At 37.2% G+C, this 25,441-nt stretch overlaps 1 protein-coding gene and 1 pseudogene across 4 annotated transcripts; both read left to right on the top strand.

Annotated features, from left to right (window-relative positions):
* The first annotated feature begins 245 nt into the window (after nucleotides 1–245).
* LOC118728627 lies at nucleotides 246–3,038 on the top strand (annotated as a pseudogene).
* Nucleotides 3,039–8,320: 5,282 nt separating this feature from the next.
* Nucleotides 8,321–25,437, top strand: CLEC7A (C-type lectin domain containing 7A). Of its 4 annotated transcripts, XM_036456350.2 has the most exons (6): nucleotides 8,322–8,527; nucleotides 10,649–10,747; nucleotides 12,679–12,816; nucleotides 13,865–14,016; nucleotides 17,473–17,591; nucleotides 25,211–25,437. In XM_036456350.2, the coding sequence occupies exons 1-6, from the start codon at nucleotides 8,440–8,442 to the stop codon at nucleotides 25,341–25,343; spliced, it is 729 nt and encodes a 242-aa protein (XP_036312243.1). In that variant the 5' UTR covers nucleotides 8,322–8,439; the 3' UTR covers nucleotides 25,344–25,437. The 4 variants fall into 4 exon arrangements, with proteins under 4 accessions (XP_045443703.1, XP_036312243.1, XP_036312246.1 ...); XM_045587747.1 differs by lacking the exon at nucleotides 10,649–10,747 and having other exon boundaries at nucleotides 8,321–8,527; XM_036456351.2 differs by lacking the exon at nucleotides 12,679–12,816 and having other exon boundaries at nucleotides 8,323–8,527; nucleotides 25,211–25,436.
* Nucleotides 25,438–25,441: the final 4 nt, after the last annotated feature.

Here is a 25,441-nt window from a genome sequence, read left to right as displayed (position 1 = left end):
AAATCAACAAGGCTGCTATTGAGATGCCAAACAATTTTAACCTGGGTGTGGATGAGAATGACTAAAGAGTGCCTGAGAAAAATGTCTCATGAGAAGTTGTTGGAACTGGAGCAGGAATGCATAGCTCAAGAGGCAAGGGAGCATGGACTCCCACACGAAAAGGTTTCCATTGTTAGAGAGAAATGTTCATGGTGCATTACCTACTTAAATCTATGACTAAAAAAACCACACACAAGTAAACCACCATGGACATATTTCTAAAGAGTAATGAAATCTCTTCAAGAAGAGCCTCAAGCAGGTCCTTCAGGAGGTATTCCAGGAGAAGGCATTGTTATCACAGGAGATGGCAGATGAAGACCTTCCAGGAAAACAGGATGTGGAGGTGGAAGACAGTGATAACGATGATCCTGACCCTGTGGACGCCTAAGCTGATTTGTATGTGTTTTGCTTTTAATAAAAAAGTTAAAAAAGCTCTAGCCAGTTTGGCTCAGTGGATAGAGCATTGGCTTGTGGAATGAAAGGTCCTGGGTGTGATTCCACTCAAGGGCACATGCCCTGGTTGCAGGCTTGATCGCCAGTAGAGGGCCTGCAGAAGGCAGCTGATCAATGATTGTCTTTCATCATTGATGTTTCTATCTCTCTCTCCCTCTCCCTTCCTCTTTAAAATATATATTTTAAAAAGTTTAAAAAGTAAAAAAAAAATTTTAATTAACAACAGGAAAAAGCTTATAGGATGAAGATACAAAGAAAGAAAATAATTCCGTACAACTGTACAATGTGCTTGTATTTTAAGTTTTATCACAAAAGTAAAAAAACATTAAAAATATTCTATAGTAAAAATTTACAGTAAGCAAAGGTGAACTCATTACTGAGTGACAAAAATGATTTTAAAAAATGTAGTGTAGCCTACCTGTACAATATTTACATAAAGTCTACAGGCATGTGCCCTGATGTCCTAGACCTTCACACTCACTCACCACTCACTCGCTGATCTATCCAGAGCAATTTCCTCTCTTGTGAGCTTCACTCATGGAAGTGCCCTATACAAGTGTACCTTTTTATTTTCATTTTTTTTATGCCATACTTTTATCATAACTTTTCTAAGTGTAGGTATGTTTAGATACACAAGTACTTAACATCTTATACAATAAAAGGCTAATATGCAAATCAACGGAACAGTGAACTAGTTGTTATGATGTGCACTGACCACCAGGAAGCACTTCACTCAGCCAGAAGCCAGGCTCACAGCTGGTGAGCACTGCCGGCAGTGGTGGGAGCCTTTCCCATCTCTGCTACAGTACTAAGGATGTCAGACTGGGTGTAAGCCATCAGTTGGACACCCCCCAAGGGCTCCCTGACTGTGAGAGGGCGCAGGTTGGGCTGAAGAACCCCACCACCACCACCAAGTGCATGAATTTTGTGCACTGGGTCTCTAGTTGTGTCATAATTTCCTACAGTATTTACTACAGTAACATGCCATAGAGGCTTGTAGCCTAGGAGCAATAGGCTATCCCATATAGCCTAAATATGTAGTAGGATATACCATCTAGGCTGTGTAAGTGCATTCAGTGATGTTCACACAACAACAAAATCACCTAATGAAACATTTCTCAGAACATATCTCCATCATTAATCAACATTACTGGCCGAAGCCGGTTTGGCTCAGTGGTAGAGTGTCGGTCTGCAGGCTGAAAGGTCCCAGGTTTGATTCCGGTCAGGGGCATGTACATTGGTTGCGGGCACATCCCCAGTAGGGGGTGTGCAGAAGGCAGCTGGTCTGTGTTTCTCTCTCATCGACATTTCTAGCTCTCTATCTCTCTCCTTTCCTCTCTGTAAAAAAATCAATAAAAATATTTTTTTTAAAAAAAATCAACATTACTGTATATATTTCAGTAACTTAAATACCAAAACAATGGTATAAGATATTATGGTTTCTCCAAGTTATTCTAGTTACTTCGACAAATAGATGTGCATTAAACATTTTTTTACTTTTTAAAAATTAATTTAATAACTCTATCAAATGCCTTCTTTCTTTAGTGCTAACAAGGTACTTACAGTCTAGTGTGGAGAAAGGAAATGAACAATTAAATTATTAGTTACATATACACTATTTTATTCACTCACTTAATACATGCAAATGGTATTTTTTTTTTAATTCCCATACTACAAAATATTTTATTTTCACTTCTAATGTTCCCTTCAAGTGGTATTCTAAATGCTGGGAACTAGTAGTGTACAAAGACAAGTTCCCTGCCCTCTGAAACTTATGATATGATGGCAGAAATTAAAAATAAAATAAAGACCTTTTCCGCCTGCTCTCCCCTCCCTCTGAGCACAGCAGCAAGTCCTAGCCATAGCAATCAGACAAGAAGAGACAAAAGGCATCTAAATTGGAAAGGAGGAAGCAAAACTGTCATTGTGATCATTTTTGGTACCTCATCAGCCATGATGAGATCTTCTCTGATAGCTACAAAATCTGGGAAATTATGACAGGCTGTGCCTGGAGGAAGAGAAGAAGGTCAATAGGACAGAGGGTAACTTTGATGACTTACTTATTGGTGGAAAAGCTTCTGCTGAAGGCCCTGAGGGTGAAGATACTGAAAGCACAGTAATCACTGGTGTTGATATTGTCATGAACCATCATTTGCAGGAAACCAGCTTCACAAAAGAAGCCTAGAAGAAGTGCATCAAAGGTTATATGAAATCAATCAAAGGGAAACTTGAAGAACAGAAAGAATAAAGCCTTTTATGGCAGGGGCTGCAGAACAAGTCAAGCACATCCTTGCTAATTTCAAAAACTAGCAGTTCTCTATTAGTGAAAACATGAATTCAGATGGCATGGTTGCTCTTCTGGACTACCGTGAGGATGGTGTGACCCCCATATATGATTTCCTTTAAGGATGGCTTAGAAATGGAAAAATGTTTACAAATTTGGCAATTTGGATCTATCACCTGTCATCGCAACTGGCTGACGCTCTTCATCCCCATGCCAAGACAAGGACAAATAGGACTGATGTTACCTTGAGCTGTTCATTTATTTTGACCTTGATTTATCCAGAGCAGAGATATTGCTTTTAAAAAAAATCATATCATGTAGGTTGTCTAAAAATAAAATGCATTTAAACTCAAAAGAAATAAAATAAAAAAGAGATATGGTAATTAGTAAAGGACTCCAATGGCTTCTTATAATCAAAGATAACTCTTAACGGCCACAGTTCCTTAAAGATGAAGATATAGAGATGCCTTCAAGCAGAGTGAACGTCACATGTTTACCATGAATCAGGTCCAGCCTGCAGAGATTCTTCAATTTTACTTACAAGTGTTATTAAAGCAGTTCAACTTCCTCCTACTTGCCTTGAAATTTCTAATACAAAGCAGCAGATGGCACCACCATATCATTCACTCCTGCCTGATTTTGATAAATCTTCTTGACTAATTCATACTGATTTAGATCACACACCACAGGAAATCTATTTTCATCTTTCAGTTATCCTGTTCCTCTCTTATTCACTGTACAGATGTCCCAACAGAGATTTAAGACCCATCATTATTTTACTGGTGAAGAAACAAGTAGAGAAAATTAAGTAACACATCTAAAGTTACTCAGTGACAGAATTAGGAACAAGGCAACACATGCATTTATTACCGGTAGATAGAACATGGACTCTGAATTTAGAAATTCTGCCAATAACAGATATTTTTTTTCCCTTATGCATTTAAATAGCCCTATTTTGTGCCCCTTGCCACCTCTCATTTAAAAATTTATGGAATATACCAGGTGAATTCCTTCCAAATATTTTGTATGTTCAATTTTTTTTTCCTAAATAAAATTATGAAATTCCCAAATATAAAACAAGCAAAATTAGAGATGCTCTAGCCATATCAATACTGGGAAGTCTAGAGACTTTTCTGTTTGGCCTATCTTTCATCCCATTTTGCTATATTTTCCTTCCTATTAGAAATGATTTTGAGTTAAAGAAAATAGGACAAAAAAAAATATAGCAAATATATTCAATTAACCAAAACATGGATGGCTATTGAGTGACAAAAGCAAATGCAAAGAAGAAGAAGAAAGGATAATGTCACATGCAACTTAAAGCAAACAAACAAATACACATACAAAAAACTCCCCACTTCAAAATGACACCAACCCTTCTTAGTCTATCCCTTGCTTTCCAAAGGCAATGTAAGGACAACGTGGTAAAGTACAACATAGGAAATATAGTCAATAATATTGTAATAACTATGTATGATGCCACGTGGGTACTGGAAATAACAGAGAGAACATTTTGTCAAGTATGATTGTCTAATTGTTATCAGTGAGTGTAATCTGTGTCCTCATCTATGGACGTGGAGTTCTTGCGATGTTGCAAGGAAAGGGATTTCCTGAGGCTCACACAGGAGGATGAGTGATCTTGATTTCCATGGAATTAAACCACTGGGTCTCCAATATTACATTTTCCTGTGTTCTGCATGGAAAGAGTCCAATCTTATCTTCAGTAGGGTAAGAATTAAGACCACTTCCTGGTGTCTTCACTCCATATTAAAGCACAGTCCAGTCCAGCATCTTACATATAGAGTCTGCACGGCCCTGGCCCATGGGGTTGCTTAAGATTACATGGCTATGGAGAGAGAGCATACAATGCATGAGATGAGTGTGGGTCACAGAGCAAAAGCATCAGAGCACAAGAGCAGAACAAGACGTGTAAGAGGGGCAACAGAGAGGGTGCTTTTTGTCTGGGGATTATAACCAGGAATGTAACCCATTAACCCTTCAAGATTGCATGTGCTTGCAGTGGCTTCACCACCCATAGTCAATTGCCTTTTGCCCAGGTTAGACTGACAAGCAAGCACCTTCCCTATGTCACCCCAACTTCACTGTGCATAAGCCCATCTCCCCTTTTGTTGGATTCATTCCCCTAGTGATCTGGAGGAAATGGACAGGTGATTTTCTGGGGAGTGTGAAACTATAGCTTTTTGGTGATGCTGCCAGATGATCATGCTTATAATGCCTGGCCTCTCATTTTTTCTCTTCCTATCCTATATAATAAAAGCCTAATATACAAATTGATCAAATTATGGAAAGACCAGTGGAATGACTGGTCGCTATGATGCACACTGACCACCAGGGGGCAGATGCTCAATGCAGGAGCTGCCCCCAGTTTGCAGGCCCCAGGCCAGCCAAAGTGGGTGCCAGTGAGGGCCCTGCAATGGCCCTGCCAGTTGCCCCGCAGAAGGAGGAAACCAGTGGTGGCAGTGGGGGGTAGGGCCAGCAAATGGGCATGCCAGGCTGGCCAAAGTGGGTGCCAATCGAGTTGCCCACCCCCCTACTCCCCTGATGGCCCTGCCGGTGCCCGTAGATCGGCCCTGATCGTCAGTCAGGCCTAGGAACTCTACCCATGCATTTTGTGCATTGGGCCTCTAGTTATTAATATTAATAACTAGATAATCATAACAATTATGCTATGCACCAGAACCTAATAGAATATAATATTGGAATATAAAAAATAAATATAAAGGAAGAAAGAAAGAAAAAAAGAAAAGAAGGAAGAAAGGAAGGCAACTTCATTGTGATTTGGGGCTAGAAATTGGAATTACCTAAAATTTATTTCTTAGTTCATAAAAAGTATAAATATGTTTGTTTTCTGTCCATCTTCCTCATTAGAGAGTATATTGAGGCACTATGCTAGACATCAGACCCAAAATACCAATAGAGATTGAATACTTGTCCTTTTGGAATTTATCAACTAAATCAGACAATAGAATTTAGTAATTTTAGACTATAATATATAAAGGTACTTGTATGTATTTCATATAGTATTGCTTTTAAAGTATTTCCTGTTACTTACATACATTCCTTTATACATCAACCCAACATTTATTTATTGATAACCTACAATGAATCAGAAGCTAGTCTAAGTTCTTTGAAACTAACAGTGACAAAGACAAGCAAGATTCTTAATTCATGGAGTTTACAAACATGTGGATGAGTGAATCTAATCATAAACAGATGAGATATATCCAAGCATTGTAAAGTGCTTTAAAGAAATAACAAACAATTGTATGATATGATTCAGACTGACATTATTCAGGCATCCTGGTTGTATTCTGTTTCAGACTGAGTAACTAAGGAAGACCTATTGGAGAGGTGATATTTGAACTGAAAACTGATCATCAAGAAAAATTCCACCAGTCACAGTTCTCAAAGCAAAGCACTTCAGCCTATGTGGAAGTTCAAAGTTCCTGAGACAAAAATAAAATTGGTATGTTCCTGTGATTTAAAAAAAGAAGGCTGGTGTTCTTATGAAGGGAAGATGGTTAGGAAATGAAGCTAGAGTGGTAGTCAGACATTATATCATTTAGATCCTTTTAGGGAAGAGATGCTATCCCAAGAAGTGTTCATTAGGCAATAAGTGGTGGTGGTGAATTGTCTGTAGAGAATGAAAAAAATAAAGTGTACTAAAAGTCAGCCTGCTTTTTAGTATCACCATTTATCATACTAAACAATGTCAGTGATAAAATATTCCCTGAAAGTATATTTTGTCGGCCAAAACTTTTAAACAATTATTGTGGTTCCTGTTAAGTTTTAAAACTATCTGTTTATCTAGTAGTTTATACAGTTAATTCTTGTTATTCATGGCAAAGGTCTATGAAGTCACAGAAAACCCTGAATAACTATTGCTTCCGGTTAGGTTCCTATAAGCATCTAGTCATATTTTCGTCAACAGATTAATATACAAACTTGTTTGGGGAGCGGGCCTAAGCTGGCAGGAGACATCCGCCAAGGGCTCCCAGACTCTGAAAAGATGCAGGCTGGGCTGAAGGACCCCCCTTCCATGTACAAATTTTGTGCACTGGGCTTCTAGTACAATTATAAATTATTTACCTGCTCTTTAAGATGTAAAATCTACCACCCTCAAACTTTCTTCAAGGACCTTAGAGACAGCTCTTTGAAAGCATTCAGTGAGTTAGGGAGATAATGCTTGCTCTCCCAGTCCCTGTGGGAGGGAGGATAGGGTGTGTAACTTCAGTGGAAGCACCATTCAGCTTCAACAGGCACCATGGCTTCCTGTCATAAGGACAGACATTTCTTTCTCTTCTGGATAAGTAAAATGAACAAATCCTCATGATCTAGTCACATGGATTAACTCCCCTTAATGCCACTCAGCGACTTTTCCTTAGCACACTCCAGCCTTTAAAAAGTCTCTAGCCTTTTGTTTTGGGGAAGATGCATACAGTTCAAGCTGGTCATCTTCTCTATTTCTTTCAGTAGGAAAAAAAGATTACTGAAGGAAATCTGTCCTAACTGCTTCAGTGCTACATGCCTCCTTCATTCTACTTGCTTCAAAGTCTTATAAATGGGTTGGATACATTTCTAGTTTCCAATGATGGTAAGTGTTTTGGGGGAATTACTATGGCAATTGGAATACTGAAAAACAAAACAAAACAACACAAAACACATAGCATAATATTTCAGCCCCAGAATTCTCTATAATGTTACTAGCAATATAAGTGTATGAAATGGTGAATGAAGCAGTGTACCAAGCAGAAAAGATCATACATTTTCCAGCAAGAGTAGATGTTAGTTTGATTCCGTGCTTCAGTATTTTTACTATCTTCTTAAAACTGAGCAAGGGACTAAAATTACTGTGTTTTAACTTTTTTATTTAAAAATAGGAAAAATAATATCCATCACATGGTCTTGTTGGAAAATTAAGATTGAGTGAGAAAACATGCTCACTGGCTAGTACCTAGCTTATAGTAATTGTTCAATAAATAATTACTACTTTGTATTATCAATCCCTGGCAAATCCCAAAGAAATTTGTTTAGTCTCTGTTGTTAAAACAATGTGTCTTTTTATAGCATCCTTCATATACCTATCTGTAGGTTTCCACTATGAGAGAATAAGTTTCTTCATTTATCCTTGTTTTCCCAGCTCCTGCCATTTCAAAAGATGGGCATTCAATATATGCTTAGTGAATGCATGAGTGCATGAATAAATGAGTGAATGTATAGTAAAACAAAGTAATGATAAAATTAAAGTACCAAAATTGTTTGATAGTTTACATAGGCCAAACCAATTAATGATGTAAAATTTATTTGTGAAAGTAATGAAAAGAGCATAACATATTAATCTTTTTTATGTTTCTTATTTTTGGTCTGAAATAAAGACCTGTCTATGGTGCTGTCTTACAATTTTTTTAAAGTCATCAGTCTCAGAAACAGGATCTAAAGATACAAATGGGAACTTACGACATAGTTTTCATTTCCTGCTTTTGGATAACTGGTTCTACTACTTAAGCTCAACTTGTTAAAGCTCATTAAATGCATAACCCATATGACTTGCTTCATAGATCCTCTTTGGTCCACTGGCAATTGTCTTAGAAGAGAAGGAAGAGCTCTCAAATGCTGTGTCACTTGAGGAACTCAATGGAATAATGGCATACCGATCTGATCTAGAAAATTTGGATGAAGATGGATATACTCAATTACAGTTCAGCTCGAGACCTGTGTCCTCAGAGAAAGGTATTTTTTTTCTTTCTGCCTTCCACATTTTCATTCTCATTAACTAAAAAACTTAACCAAGTGGAGAGAATTTGAAAGACTTGTGAATGTAAGGGTTTTATTAATATACATATATATTATTTTTCAAAAAATGTTTACTTTTTAGAACAGTTTTAGATTTAAAGACAAATTGCAAAAACAGTACAAAGTTCAGAAAACCTTTTAAAATATTGTACATTAGTACATTAATATAAGTATTTTAAAAGATTTTCCAAAGTAACTGAAGATAAGCCTTTTCTTGTAGCAACCATTCAATGACTAATTATTCATATTTAACTTAATTATGAGGATGATAGAAAGTATAATATCTGTTCTACAGAAATAGATCAGCAGCAAGGAACTGGTAATAAGTATGATAAGCTGCAAAGATGAAAGAATTTCAATAAGAGTGACTAGTTTCATAGAAGTAAATTGTAGAATAAAGGTCAAGAAAACTGAAAGAAGTATATACATAAACCATATCAACATATTAGAGATAAGAAAGAGAAGAATGAAAAGATGGAAGATAGGTGAGAGATAAAAACAAACTTGTGGTTTTGTGGAAAAGGCCAAAGGGAAGTTGGAAGTTATAGGCTTTAGAATACTGAATCTGATTTTTTTTTTTTTTTTTTTTTGTGTGTGTGTGTGTGTGTGTGTGTGTGTAAGAGCTTGATTTGGATGTTTTTAAAAAACAAAAGGAATTTTTTTGTAAACCAGTGAAGAAAAATATATGTGTTAGATGAAAAGGTCCTATTAGTAACATATGAGTCTTAAAAAAAAAATGTGAAAGAAGTGGAATATGGAGAAGAGCAATAAAAGAAGAGCATTGTTCTTCCATTTAGTCTTCTATATAATTCTCCTAATCTGACAATTCTCTGAAGTGCTCTTTACTACTTATTCTTAGTCAGAGGCAAAACTATATTCTTAGAGTGGTGATGCTAACATAAAATGAGTTCCCTATTGTCAAGAAAAGGATTATTCATGGGGTTTGACATCAGAATTTGCTTTCTTCTGCTTTCTGGCCATTCACGTTGCACAATTATTTTGCTCTCACTGCTTACACAATTCTTTTTGGGGGCAACCTGTTGGGGAAGTGTGGAAAAACTGGATGATGCAAGAGATAGGGAGGTAGGTGTGTGTTCATGCATATGTGTAGACACACAGTGAATTACCTATAATCTGCTAGTAGTCTCTAAACTAGGTGCTTTTCCATGTGTTAGCTTGCTTAATTCCCACAAATTATTCTTTGAAATAGTATTACTTCATTTTTCCCAAAGAGAAATTTTTTGAAAAAAGAAGTAATTTGCCCAAAGTCATGCAACACCTATATAAAAAGGGAAGATCACCTGTAGCAATCACTATTGAATGAATGGGATTTCAGGAATCCTGATAATGTCAAGACTTATAGATATTAATGTGGGACTGAAATTAGGAGTGCATAGTTATAAAGGCACGGTGCTCAAATTACAATTCCAGAACTCAAAGAGATATGCTAAAGGTGGGTAAAAAATCAGACTAATCCCAGATAACTAGATAATCAGTGATTAATGATTCATTTCAGAATTTGCCAGATTTGGATGAATTGTAGAGTTGAAGTGTACCACAAGCCATCATCTTAGTTCTTTTTTAAAAAATATGTTTCTCCCCTAGCCAGTTTTTTTCTCAGTGATTAGAGTATCAGCCTGCAGATTGAATGGTCCTGGGTTCAACACCAGTCAAGGGCACAGCCTGAGTTGTGGGCTCAGTTCCCAGTGGAAGGTATGAAGGAGGCAGCAAATCAATGATTCTCTTTTATCATTGATATTTCTATCTCTTCCTTTCCCTTCCTTTCTAAAATATAAAAAATAAATAAAATATGTGTCTATTGATTTCAGGGAAAGGAAAGCAGTGGAATAGAGAGATAAAAACATCAATAAGGAAAGAGAATCATCTATTGCCTGCCTGCTGCATGCCCCCTACTGGGGATTGAGCCCAGGAGGCATTTGCCTTGACTGGGAATTGAACCATGGTCTCCTGGTTCACAGGTTGATGCTCAACCACTGAGTCACACTGGCCAGGCATCTTATTTCTTCATCTAATCCCTGTTCCCTCTGTCTCCATCAGGACCTTATGCTGCATCTCTTTCTTGGCGTTCCATTGCTGTGACTTTGGGAATCCTATGCTTGGTAATACTGGTGATAGCCATAATCCTGGGTACTATGGGTGAGTACTACTGTAGGAGATTAACAGCAACATATATTTAACAAGCATTTATAATGTGCCAGACATTTTTTTAAAGCTTGACATGCATAATGTAATTTAGTCTATATATTAACCCTAATTGGTGCTATTAATCCTTATTTTATTTATAAGGGAAGTAAGAGTCTGGGAGGCTATTTTACTTTTTTTTTTTTTAACGCATTTTATTGATTTTTTTACAGAGAGAAAGAGAGAAGAATAGAGAGTTAGAAACACCGATGAGAGAGAATCATCAATCAGTTGCCTCTCGCACATCCCCTACATGCCCTTGACCGGAATTGAACCAGGGACCTTTCAGTCCACAGGCCAACGCTCTATCCACTGAGCCAAACCGGTTTCAGCCTTTTACTTTTTAAGGATTATAAACTACAATAGTTAGTGGTAGGACCATGATTAGGAATTTGGGCAATGTGTCTAAAAAACTCATACTCTGAACTACATTCCTTCACTATCTCCCTGGTTTCAAAGCTGTGGAATTTCTGGAACAACCTAATGAAAGGAAACCTGTGGAAGTGAAGAATAAAATACAAAGTGGTGCTATCTTTCTAATAAAATAAATTCCCTAACAAGACTATAAGCTATTCTGATACCTCATGATTTAAGAAAACTGTTTTATATCTCATCTTTAATAGAAATGCTGTTGGGTAACAGCAGAAATTACCTGAGGCACTTACTAAGTACTTAGTAGATATTTTGTAATGGATGAATAAATCCCCTTAGATTTTATACCTCATGCATTCTGTTGTCAATAAGGTACTATTTTGCCTTCAGAGAGTATTTATTAGATTATTTAATTATCAAGTGGTTATTGAGTACAGTCTACTTTAAAGGTACTGGGCAGGTTCTCAAGTAGCTCTCATTTTAAAAAATTAAAAAAAAAAGAAAGATAGAAGATTTGTTATTATTTCAAATTTATCATAACTCCAATCGACTTTATTCTATGTGCTTCTTTATATTTAATACTCTCTCTTCTTCTCTGATTTATTTTTCCTTTTTTTTACTATGCCATCTTCATGGAAGTTGTTTTCCTCCCAACTATTTAATCTGTCTATCATCTATTTATCTACCAGCTATCAATCTTTACCTCTGCATCAGCAATGTGTTATCTGTTTATTGTTAATAAAAAATGTATTTCTTTCCTTGGTTCGTATGGCTCAGTTGGTTGAAGTGTCGTCTCATGCACCAAAGGGTCACTGTCGGTTCCCAGTCAGAGTACAGGCCCAGATTACAGGTTCCATTCCTTGTCTGGGCATGTGTGAGAGGCAAATGATCAAAGCTTCTTGCATCAACATTTCTCTCTCTCTCCTTTTTCCTTTCTTTCTAAAATTAGTAAAACAAACAACAACAAAAACCCATATCCTTGGGTGATGATTAAAAAAAAAAAGTATCTCTCTGGCCATCATCAGTCTGCTGTCTATATCTACAAATCTGTTTCTATTTTACTTGTTCATGTATTTTGTTCTTTAGATTCCATATATGCTGTAAGTGGTATGGTATTGGTCTTTACCTGTCTGACTTACCTCATTTAACATAATATGTTCTAAGATTTCATTCTTTTTTATGGCTTAGTCATATTTCATATATATATATATATATATATATATATATATATATATGGAGAGAGAGAGAGAGAGAGAGAGAGAGAGAGAGAGAGAGAGAGAGAGAGAGAGAGAGAGAGAGAGAGAGACAGAGAGGAGGGGGAGTGTCTATTGATGGTTGCTTGGGTTGTTTCCATATTTCCATATCTTGGCTATTATAAATAAGACTATAGTAAACACAGGATGCATACATTCTTTTGAATTAGTCTTTATATTATAATAAACATATGGATTTTGGAGTTTAAATTTTCAAACATAGTAGAATGATCCTTTTGTCACTATTGTTGGCATATAAAGGTATTTGGAGATCCAATTCAGGAAGCAACTCGTTGAAGAATGACAATTTTCCATCAAGAAATAAAGAGAACCACAATCAACCCACACAATCATCTTTAGAAGAGACTGTGGATTCTCCCAAGGCTCTCACCACCACAGGCAAGGGCAAAGTTAAATAGTTAATGGAATTCTTGATTCAGGAGGGTTAATTATTGGTGTTCTGGCCTGGAAGGGTTGGGGAAGAGAAAATTTTTACATGCAGTGATTGTGCATTCAAAGAAAGTACACATCAGTATTATCTCAGTCTAAAATGCCCCTGTCATATATACAATAAAATTATATCATAACTATCCATGTACTTGGCTGAACAGTTCTAAGTTGGATTTCCCCCCCCTCCCCACCCCCCCTGCCCAAATCAGTAACTCATTTATCCCTGTCTATGTGTTTAGGCCTACAGGAGATTTTATAATTTGAAATATATTATTTGCCTTTGGGGAATTGACATTTTACAGTAATATAGTAAGAATAAAAAATAGCACATCAGAAAGGAAAAAAGGGAGAGATAAAGAAAAGAAGGAAACATGTTGGCAAGAATTAAGAGGCTAAATGACACACATATAGGAGAGATAGAACTAATATGTTCCTGAAAACTCTAGTTAAATTATTTTTTTATCACACAATTTCACTATAATTTTATATATATTTAATCTTCTAATTGTATCATAATTGAATATAACACTTTTACTTTAATTTTTCTTCTGTGTACCCATCCTTCTTCATGATTTTATCAAGTAGCTAATATTATGAAACATCAATAATCTGTAATGTGAATAACTGTTCTTATACTTTTTTTCATTTGGAAAATTGCCTTCTGAAATGGATCTCATACCTGTAAAAAAAGTTAACATGAAATTACCATATACCTCATGATTTATTTTAAGAATTATGAAGAAAGGGAGTTCCTAGCTGAATTTGAAGGAATGATGGATAAGAAAAAAAGGAAGATTGACTGTCTAAAACACTTTTATAATGAACTCATTTTAAAATTTAAATGAATGGGGAAATTTTAATATGTCCTATTTTGTAAAGTCATATTCTTATAGTTTGAATTCAAATGGAAATATTTTGATGGTGAATCATTAATTATTTATTGTGGCCTCAGGATTCATGGTACTTGCGCCACATCATAGTTATCTTCTATTTCCAGGAGTTCTTTCCAGCTCTTGTCCTCCTAACTGGATTGCACACGAGAGTAGCTGTTACCTTTTTGGCATATCATTGAATTCTTGGAATGAAAATAAAAGACAGTGCTCTCAACTGGACTCTTATCTCCTGAAGATAGACAGTTCAAAAGAATTGGTAAGTGTAGATTTCAATTATAATTATATGTAGTCTATATTGAGCAGAAAAATAGAGATAGATTCCAGGTAATTATAATCTTCCTTAAGAAAAACTGATATTGAAGGAGAACCAAGATGGTGGCATAGGTAAACACCTATACTTGCTCCTCTGACAATCACATCAAAATTACAACTAAAAGGCAGAACAACTACCACCCAGAACTACAGAAAAGCTGGCTGAGTAGAAGTTCCACAACTAGAGAGATGAAGAAAGCTCATTGAGACTGATAAGAGGTATAAAGGCATAGAAAGTGCTGGCACCTGGATTTGCTGCTCTTTTAATCAGGAGGGAGATACAAGTTCCCACTTGCTCTGATCCAGTTCCAGGTGAGACTCTGGGGGTCCCAGACACATACGGGGAGAAACTGGACTGTCTGGCATCAGGACAGGAACATGAGGGCGACTTTCTTTCATAAGTACTCACAGCAATCATTGTTCCTGCATAGGGACATGGGATGCAGAGACCTGAGGATCTTTCCAGTGCAGGGTTGACTGGCAGCCATTGTTATTTGCTCTGCCCTGTTGATTTTCAGCGACCTGGCCACACCCATTTTACAACCCCACCCAAGCTATGAGCTTTTGCATATAAATGGCCTGTCCTTTCTCTGCCTAAAACCTGTCAAACTGCAGCTGGGTCAGAGAGCCCCAGAGCTCCCAAAAGAATGCTCAAGGCCTGGCAGGAGCAGCTGGCCTTGCTTCACAGCTGGGCCTCAACTGGGTACTTCCAAAGCAAATACAAAGAGGAGGAACCTGCTGGGTGGCCCCAGTCAGTGGCTAACCTTACACATCCTTTGAGATCCAAGAGCCAGTGTACCCAGTGATCAGAGTGAGACCATACTGGGTTACAACTCTTCACATCCATAAGAGACACACTCAAAGGGCAGACTCGGTGAGCACCAAAGCCCCACTGAAGCATGTCATGCCCCATAAGGGTGTCTCCTGCACAACAGATCTTCCAGTGTAGACACATCTGGTCATCATAGCCAATTGGCCTTAAGGTCAATTCCTCCCAGTGAAACCAATAGCAATCAAGGTTTAACTACAACAAGTCTCTGCAAACAGCCACAAAGGGGTGCACCAAGAGTGTTCACCTCAGGTGACTGAGGAGGCTGAGCCACTGGGCCCTATAGGATACCTACCACACAGGGCCACTCTTTCAACTCAAGGAAACTTAGCAGCTACCCAGTACATAGAAAAACAAAACAAAACAAAACAAAAAAAACACAGGGAAGCAGCCAAAATGTAGAGACAAAGAAAAAAGTCACAAATGAAAGAAATGGCTGAAAGCAAAATACTGGATATAGAGTTTAAAATCATAGTTATAAGGTTACTCAAGAATCTTCTAGAAACCTCTGAGAAATTTAGTAAGACCCTCAAGGATATGAAAAAGGACCAATCAGAAATTAACTATACACTGACTGAAATAAAGAATAATATAGAGATTCAACAGCAGACTAGAGTATCCCAAGAATCAAGTCAAAGATTGGAAATATAAAGAAGCAAAACACACCCAACTGGAAAAGCAAAAAGAAAAGAGAATCCAAAAATGTGAAGATAGTGTAAGACGCCTCTGAGACAACTTCAAGAATACCAACATCAGAATTTATGGGACTGCTAGAAGAAGGGAGAGAGAACAAGACATTGAAAACTATTTGAAGAAATAATGATAGAGTACTTCCCCTACCACTTACAAGTCTAGGAAGTGCAGAGAACCCCAAACAAGAGGAACCCAAAGAGGACCACACCAAGACATATCATAATTAAAATGCCAAGGGCAAAAGACAAAGAGAATCTTAAAAGCAGCAAGAGAAAAACAGTTAGTTATCTACAAGCTGATTTCTCAACAGAAACTATGCAGGCCAGATAAAAGTGGTGAAATATATTCCCAAGGGATGAATAGCAAGAACCTACAACCAAGATTACTCTACCCAGCAAAGCTATCATTCAGAAGTGAAGGTCAGATAAAGAGCTTCACAGACAAGGAGAAGCTAAATGAGTTCATCACTACCAAGCCAGTATTATATGAAATGCTGAAGGGTATTCTCTAAGAAGAGAAAGAAGAAGAAAAAGGTAAAGAAAAAATTATGAACAACAAAGTGACAACAAATACATATCTATCAACAAGTAACCTAAAAATTAAGTCAATAAAAAATCTGATGAACAGAATAAACTGGTGAATGGAATAGAATTAGGGGCCTGCAAAGAGAGAAGACTGACAATTCTCAGGGGGAAGAGATTGGACAAAGAGCTTACACCTATAGATGAGTTCAGTGGGTGCCTGGAGTGGAGTGGGAACCAGATGGAGGGGAGCTATGGGAGGAAAAAGGAGAAACAATTGTAATAATCTGAGCGATAAAGATTTATTTAAAAAATAATAAAAAAAATAAAAAGAGGAACATCTGTAATAATCTGAACAAAAAAAATTAAGTTAAATAAAATAAAAGCAAAAAAGGTGATATTTATTATTCTCCATAATTATATTAATAGCATGCATTAAGTAGATACTGTTTATAAATTATGTTTTCCATTTTAATTAATTAATTAAAAAATAAGCACATTGTATTTTAAAAAAATTTCTTATGAATACACTGTAAGTTTGCATGACTATAATAATCAGGCAACTACTAATTTTCATGGGTTTGGATTTCAATTTTTAAATTTGGTGATAGAATATTATCCCCCTTGTCATCATAATTATCAAGAAACATAGCTGCAATAATAATATATATTTATACAAAATTTAATCCTTAAAATATTGGAAAAGGCAAAAGAAGTGAAAAGGTAAACTTGATATTACAATGCTCATGTAATTTGTAAGAAAAAAGAAACAACTACTGTTAAAAGTTAAACACTTGGGCCCTGACTGGGTGTCTCAGTTTATTGGAGCATCCTCCTGTACATTAAAAAGGTTGCTAGCTCATTTCCTGGTCAGGGTACATAGCTAGGTTGTAAGTTTGATCTCTGGTCATGGTGCACATGGGAGGCAACTGATCAATGTTTCTCTCTGTCTCTTTTTTCTAAAGTCAACAAAAAATATCCCTGGCTGAGCATTTTTTAAAAAGTTAAATATTTGGTATTAACAGCAAATGTGATAAGAATTCAGAGGTGGAACTTACAACTCATCATGAATGAAGCTGAGGACTAAGATGGTCTATAGGAAGGATTAGTAATCAGGAAACATTCTACACTATGAATTTAAACAAATTAAATTAATGACTGAAGAAATAGGCCTTTTGAGACACTCAGTGGTACTCAAGAATTGGCACTTCTCTCAAGGTTGATGCCAGTGTACACATGCATCCTTCACCAAGGTGACTCACAGTGTCTATAAAAACATCTCTCTGTCTTTCTATCTCTGTCATCTCTGTTTATCTCTCTCTTCTTGACTTGTATTTGTGTTTATGTTTCCCTACAGGAATTTATAACAAAGCAAGTGTCTTTCCAACCTGATAACTCATTTTGGATAGGGCTCTCTCGCGCTCAGGCTGAAGGACCATGGCTCTGGGAGGATGGCTCAAAATTCTCTCCTAACTTGTAAGTAATTAGAGCAGTGATTCTCAACCTTCCTAATGCCGCGACCCTTTAATACAGTTCCTCATATTGTGCTGACCCCCAACCATAAAATTATTTTTATTGCTACTTCATAACTGTAATTTTGCTACTGTTATGAATCGTTATGTACATATCTATATTTTCTGATGGTTTTAGGTGACCCCTGTGAAAGGGTCGTTTGACCCTCAAAGGGGTCGCGACCCACAGGTTGAGAACCGCTGACCTAGAGAGACAAATTCTCATACCCTTTCTTAGAAAGGGAAGGACATATCAAGCAGTTAAGAATCTGACTTGCCTCTTCTACCCAGTTCCCATCCCATCCCAGGCCTTTACCACCCTATTGTCTATGTCCATGGGCAATGCATATCTATATATATAAATAAAGGAGTTTGATCATTCGCTATGATGTGAACTGACCACCAGGGGGCAGCGCAGAATGAAGGAAGGCCCTGGCCTGCAGCTGGCAGCCAGCAGGCAGCAGCCAGCAACTGGTGAAGGAAGGCCCCAGTTGGCCCTGATCACCCTCCAGGCCTAGGGACCCTATCTGTGCATGAATTTCTTTCACCGGGCCTCTAGTATGCATATAAATTCTTTGGTTAATCTTTTTCTGCCACCCCCACTTCCCTCTCAGAGATTACAGATATAAATTAAATCATGGTATTTGTCTTTTTCTGTCCGACTTATTTTACTTAGCTTAATATGCTCAAGATCCATCCATGTTGTCACAACTTATAAGATTTCAATTTTTAAATTTTTTTTAATTTTATTTATTTATTTTATTAAATTATTATCTGTGTACATATTTTGACATTGCCCCCCCACCCCCATATATAGCCTCCCTCCCCAGATTTTTGTATCCATTGGTTGTACTTATATGAATGTATACAAGTCCTTCAGTTGATCTATTATCTCCCCCAGATATCCCTACCCTCCCTGCTGTAATTTGACAGTCTGCTTGTTGCTTTACTGTCTTTATATCTGACTTTTGGTTCATCAGTTTATAATGTTCTTTAATATCCATAAATGAGTGAGGTCATGTGGTATTTCTCTTTCATTGACTGGCTTATTTCACTCAGCATGATGTTCTCCAATTCCATCCAGGTTGCTGCAAATGATGAGAATTCCTTCTTTTTTATGGCAGCATAGTATTCCATTGTGTAGATGTACCATAGTTTTTGGATCCAATCATCTGCTGATGGGCACCTAGGCTGTTTCCAGATTCTAGTTATTGTAGATTGTGCTGCTATGAACATAGGGGTGCATATATCCTTTCTGATTGGTGTTTCTAGTTTCTTGGGATATATTCCTAGAAGTGGGATTACTGGGTCCAATGGGAGTTCCATTTTCAGTTTTTTGAGGAAACTCCATACTGTCCTCCACCAGTCTGCATTCCCACCAGGAGTGCACGAGGGTTCCTTTTTCTCCGCAACCTCTCCAACATTTGTCATTTGTTGATTTGTTGATGTTGGCTATTCTGACAGGTGTGAGATGGTACCGCATTGTTGTTTTGATTTGCATCTCTCGGATAATTAGTGAAATTGAGCATTTTTTTCATGTGCCTCTTGGCCTTCCTTCTGTCTTCTTTTGAAAATATTCTATTTAGGTCCATTGCCCATTTTTTAATTGGATCATTCATTTTTCCTTTTATTTAGTTGTATAAGCTGTCTATAGATGTTGGAGATTAAACCTTTATCAGTGGTAACATTTGCATCGGTCTGCGGACTGAAAGATCCTGGGATCGATTCTGGTCAAGGGCATGTACCTTAGTTGCGGGCACATCCCCAGTCCTATACAGTGGGCTTTCTTGTTGTTTTGTTGATGGTTTCTTTTGCTGTAAAAAAAGCTTTTTATTTTGATGTAGTCCCATTTGTTTATTTTCTCTTTAGCTTCCATTGCCCTCGGGGAAGTATCAGTGAAGAAGTTCTTTTGGCATATGTGGATGCCTGTGGATGCCTCTAGTATTTTTATGGTTTCCCGTCTTATGTTTAAGTCCTATATCCATTTTGAGTTTATTTTAGTGTATGGTGTAAGTTGGTAATCTAGTTTCATTCTTTTGCATGTATCTGTCCAATTTTCCCAACACCATTTATTGAAGAGACTGTCTTGACTCCATTGTATATCTGTGCCTTCTTTGTCAAATATTAATTGAGCATAGTGATTTGGGTTGATATCTGGGTTCTCAATTCTATTCCATTGATCTATATGTCTGTTCTTGTGCCAGTACCAGGCTGTTTTGAGAACAGTGGCTTTGTAATACAGCTTGAAGTCTGGTATTGAGATCCCTCCTACTTTACTCTTCTTTCTCAGGATTGCTGTGGCTATTCTGGGTTTTTTATTGTTCCAAATGAACTTTTGGAGAGTTCTTTCTAGGTCAGTGAAATATGCCATTGGTATTTTATGGGGAGTGCATTGAACCTATAGATTGCTTTAGAAAATATTGACATTTTGATGATGTTGATTCTACCAATCCATGAACATAGTATGTTCTTCCATCTGTTTACATCTTCCTCTATCTCTTTTTTCAATGCCGTGTAGTTTTCCGCATATAGGTCTTTTACTTCCTTAATTAAGTTTATTCCTAGGTATCTTAATTTTTTTGGTGCGATGGTAAATGGAATTGCTTTTTTAGTCTCTGTTTCTATAAGTTCACTGTTGGTGTATAGAAATGCCATAGATTTCTTGGTGTTAATTTTGTATCCTGCTACATTGCCAAATTCATTTATTAAGTCAATTAGTTTTTTAATGGAGTATTTTGGTTTTTTTTATGTACAATATCATGTCATCTGCAAATAAGGATAACTTTACTTCTTCTTTTCCAATTTGGGTGCCTTTTATTTCCTCCTCTTGTCTAATTGCAAATGGCTAGTACTTCCAGTACTATGTCAAAGAGGAGTGGCGATAGTGGGCATCCCTGTCTTGTTCCTGTTCTTAGAGGGAATGGTTTTAGTTTTTGCCCATTGAGTATGATGTTGGCTGTGGGTTTATCATATATAACTTTTATTATGTTGAGGTATGATCCTTGTACTCCCACCTTGTTGAGAGTTTTTATCAGGAAAGGGTGTTGGATTTTATCAAATGCTTTTTCTGCATCAATTGATATGACTATATGATTTTTATCTTTCAATTTGTTTATGCGATGTATCACTTTTATTGATTTGTGGATATTGTACCATCCTTGCATTCCTGGAATAAATCCTACTTGGTTAAGGTGTATGATCTTTGAGATGCTCTGCTGGAGCCGATTTGCTAGAATTTTGTTGAGGATTTTGGCATCTATGTTCATGAGGGATATTGGCCTGTAATTCTTTCATTGAGTTGTCTTTATCTGGTTTTAGTATTAGGGTGATGCTGGCTTCATAGAAGCAGTTTGGAAGTGTTCCTTCCTCTTGAATTTTTCGGAATAGTCTGAGGAGGATAGGTTTTAGTTCTTCCTTAAATGTTTGGTAAAACTCTCCTGTGAAGCCATCTGGCCCTGGGCTTTTGTTTGCTGGAAGCTTTTTCTTTAATTTTCTTTTTCTTTCTTTTTTTTTTTTAAATATATTTTTATTGATTTTTTACAGAGAGGAAGAGAGAGGGATAGAGAGTTAGAAACATCTATGAGAGAGAATCATCGATCAACTGCCTCTTGCACATCCCCTACTGGGGATGTGCCCACAATTAAGGTACATGCCCTTGACCGGAATCGAACCCAGGACCTTTCAGTTCACAGACCGATGCTTTATCCACTTAGCCAAACCGGTTTCGGCATGCTGGAAGCTCTTTGATGACTGCTTCAATTTCTTCCCAAGTTACTTTTCTATCCAGATTTTTAGATTCTTCCTGATTGAGTTTTAGAAGGTTGTATTTTTCTAGGAATATGTCCATTTCCTCCAGGTTGTTCAGTTTGTTGGAACAGAGTTGTTCGTAGTATTTTGTAACAATCCTTTGTATTTCGGCAAGGTCTGTTGTTATTTCACCTCTTTCATTTCTGATTTTGTTTATTTGAGTCCTCTCTCTTTATTTCTTGGTTAGCCTGGCTAGAGGTTCATCTATCTTGTTTATCCTCTCAAAGAACCAGCTCTTGGTTTTGTTTATCTTATGTATTGTTTCTTTGGTCTCTATGTTGTTTATCTCCTCTCTGATTTTTGTTATTTCCTTCCTTCTGGTTACACTGGGCTTTTCTTGTTGCTCTTTTTCTAACAAATTTCAATTTTTTTATGACCAAGTAATATAGTATTGGATATATGTAGCACTTCTTTTTTATCTTATCATCTGTTGATGGGCACTTGGGCTGCTTTAATATCTTGGTTATTGTAAATAACACTGCAATGCACATAGGGGTGTTTATATCTTTTGGAATTAGTGCTTTGGATTTCTTTGAATAAATTCCAAGAAGTAGAGTTGCTGGGTTATAAGGTAGTTCTATTTTTTAAAATGTATTTTTATAAATTTCAGAGAGGAAGCATGAGGGATAGAGAGATAGAAACATCAATGATGGGAGAGAATCACTGATTGGCCACTTCCCACATGCCCCACACTGGAGGATTGAACCCACAACCCAGGCATGTGCCCGACCAGGAATTGAAGCATGATCCTCCAGTTCATAGGTCAATGCTCAACCATTGAATAACACTACCAGGGCATAAAGTAGTTTTATTTTTAATTTTTGAGGAATCTCCTTAGTAGTTGCACCAATCTGCATTCTCACCAACAATGCACAAGGGGTCTCTTTCCTCCATATCCTCACCAACACTTGTTGTTTGTTGATTATTGATGATAGCTATTCTGACAGGTGTGAGGTGGTATCTCATAGTGGTTTTAATTGCATTTCTCTGATGGTTAGTGATTTTGAGCATCTTTTCATATGTCTATTAGCCATCTGTATGTTCTCTTTGGAGAAATGTGTATTCTGATCCTCTGCCCACATTTTTTTTTTTGTCTTGTTTACTTTTTTCTTTATTTATTATGTTATATGAGTTCTTTATAAATTTTGGATATTAATCCCTTACCAGATGTATCATTGGCAAATACCTTCTCAGGATTGGTAAGTTGCCTTTTCATTTTCTTGATTTTTTTTTTCTGTGTAAAGAATTTTTTAGTTTAATGTAATCCCATTTGTTTATTCTTTCTTTTGTCCCCTTTGCCTACTGAGATATCCTATATAATAAAAGCCTAATATCCTAAGTGTCCAGTAGGCTGGTCAACCAATCAAAGCATAATATGCTAATGATATGCTAAAGCTGCTCAACCATTCACTATGATGTTCACTGACCACTAGGGGGCAGATGCTCTGACGGGTAGGTTAGCTTGTTGCTGGGGTCTGGCCCATCAGGACTGAGCGAGACTGGCCAGACATGCCCTGGAGCCTTCCCGCAACTCCTCCCCAGCTGGCTAACCTTCCATGTCCCTTCCTGGCCCTGATTGTGCACCAGTGAGGTCCCTCAGCCTGGCCTGAAATCTCTTGCAATCTGGGACCCCTTGGGGGATGTCAGAGAGCCAGTTTCAGCCCAATCCCACAGGCGAGGCTGAGAGACCCCACTGGTGACACAAATTCATGCACCAGGCCTCTCATATTAGAAATAATGCTTTTTTATTAAAATCAAAAGAGGGGTTCCAAATTAATATTTTGATACTTTACTATGCCTCGGTTTTCTGGGTGGCTGTAATTTAATCTAGGTCCGTCCATATCCAAACAAACGTCTTGGACTTGGATGTCAAGTTAGATTTTTGGAGAACACTGGTCAGATTTCTCCCAGAGGCCTTAATCAAAATTGTTTCATGCCTTTAGCCTAGCCCTTTTAACAGAAGAATTCTCTCAATCCTCCATGCACAGGGCCCAGGGGAGATAGAAAGGCAAGATGATGTGTATCAGATTATTGTTTTTACCCTGTGGCTCAGTGATGTCCTTGTAGCTTGAGTAATTAGTACTGCTCATTCAGGAGACTGAAGAGGAAATAGAACAAAGCCATACTACTTACCCAGGGTAGTTAATGTAATTGTCTGACATTGTATTTTTTTTTTTTTTTTACATTGTATTCTAATACAATTCTGTTTTAGGATGCATTGTTTTATTGCATCCTAAAACAGAATTGAAATATTGATATTTTTTTCTCCCTTTCTTTAAATGGCTTTTGCTATCTTTGATTCCTCATTCAGTTCTTGATCCCTTTCAGCAATAACTCTTTTACTTGGTCTACTAACCAATATACCCAATAATAATTTCACTTAACTGTTGCTTTATTTGATAAATATACTTCTAGGATAGAGTTTGAGAGATAAGCAAAGAACTGCTTATAGAATATTGTTTTGTCTGAAGCTTTATTTAATTTTATGCAAGTAGTACTATTTCTTAAAATCATAAGCAGACGTTTAGAAAAATTAAACAAAACAAATAAAAACAACAACATATAAACAGACCCATTACCCATCAATTGGTGAGGGGATAAAAAAGCTGTGGTAGGCCCCTAGCTGGTTTGGCTCAGTGGATAGAGCATCAGCCTGCAGTCTGAATGGTTGTGGGTTCGATCCCTTGGTCCTGGTCCAGGCATGTGCAGGAGGCAACCAATTGTCATGTCTCTCTCACGTCAATGCTTCTTGCTCTCTGTCTCCCTCTCTCTCTTCCATTCTCTCTAAAAATCAATAGAAAATATCTTCCGGTGAAGATTAACAACAAAAAGTTGTGGTATATTTACACACTACAATACTAGTCTGCCATACAAAAGAAGGAAATCTTACTTTTTGTGACAGCATGAATGGACCTGTAGAGAACTGTGCTAAGTGAAATAAAGTTGTCAGAAAAAGACAAATACATTATGAGTGCATTCACATGTGGAATCTAATCAACAAAATAAATTAACAAACAAAATAAAAGCAGACTCATAGGTAATGAGAACAAACTGAGAGCTGTCAGAGGTGAGAGGGGTTGGGGAGCTGGGTGAAAAAGGTTAAGGGATTAAGCAAAACAAAAGAAACAAACAAATGAAGAGGTGGAATAAAGCAAAAGGGGGATAAATGATGGTGGAAAGAAACTTGACTTTGGGTGGTGAGTGCACAATGCAGTATGCCGATGATGTTTTATGGAATTGTACATTTGCAACCTGTATGGTTTCATTAACCAATGTGACCCCAATAAATTAAATTTTAAAAAAGTTCAGTCACTTTAATATCTTACCTAGGGACCTGGTGCACGAATTCATGCATAGGTACGGTCCCTCGGCCTGGCTGGTGATCCAGGTCTCCTGGGGGGCCATGGGAGGGACCATGGGAGGTTGGCTGTGGGAGTTAACTGACCACCAAGGGGCAGCTCCTGTGTTGAGTGTCTGCCCCCTGGTGGTCAGTTCACATCATAGCAACTGTTTGACCAGTTGTTCTGATCATTCTGATTGTTCAGATGTGATGATTGCTTAGGCTTAGATAGATAGATAGATAGATAGATAGATAATGAAGGATATATTACCATTTGAGAACTAACACAATCTAAATTCAAGTCTCCTTTTCCAATAAATGTAGACACTTAAGAACTCTTTTTACTAATATCCTCAACGATTTATTTCAGCATTGTGTGAATAGTAGTCTGTATTCTTTGTTTGTTCTAATTATCTCATTGCACTTTATTTTAATAGGTTTCAAATCAGAAGCACAGTTACCCAGGAAAACTCATCCCACAATTGTGTATGGATTCACGTGTCAATAATTTATGACCAGCATTGTAGTATGCCCTCATATGGTATTTGTGAGAAGAAGTTGTCGAAATAATGATGTGGGTGTTGACAGAGTGAAGTATATAAGCCTAGAGGCCCAGTGCATGAAATCATGTGAGAGTAGGGTCCCTGTGATCAGGGCCATCTTCCGCA

The sequence above is a fragment of the Pipistrellus kuhlii genome, unplaced genomic scaffold (assembly GCF_014108245.1).
Source record: "Pipistrellus kuhlii isolate mPipKuh1 unplaced genomic scaffold, mPipKuh1.p scaffold_m20_p_3, whole genome shotgun sequence".
In the NCBI taxonomy this organism is placed as follows: Eukaryota; Metazoa; Chordata; class Mammalia; order Chiroptera; family Vespertilionidae; genus Pipistrellus; species Pipistrellus kuhlii.
The sequence above is the reverse complement of the archived record's forward strand: the minus strand, read 5'-3'. Positions and strand labels throughout refer to the sequence as shown.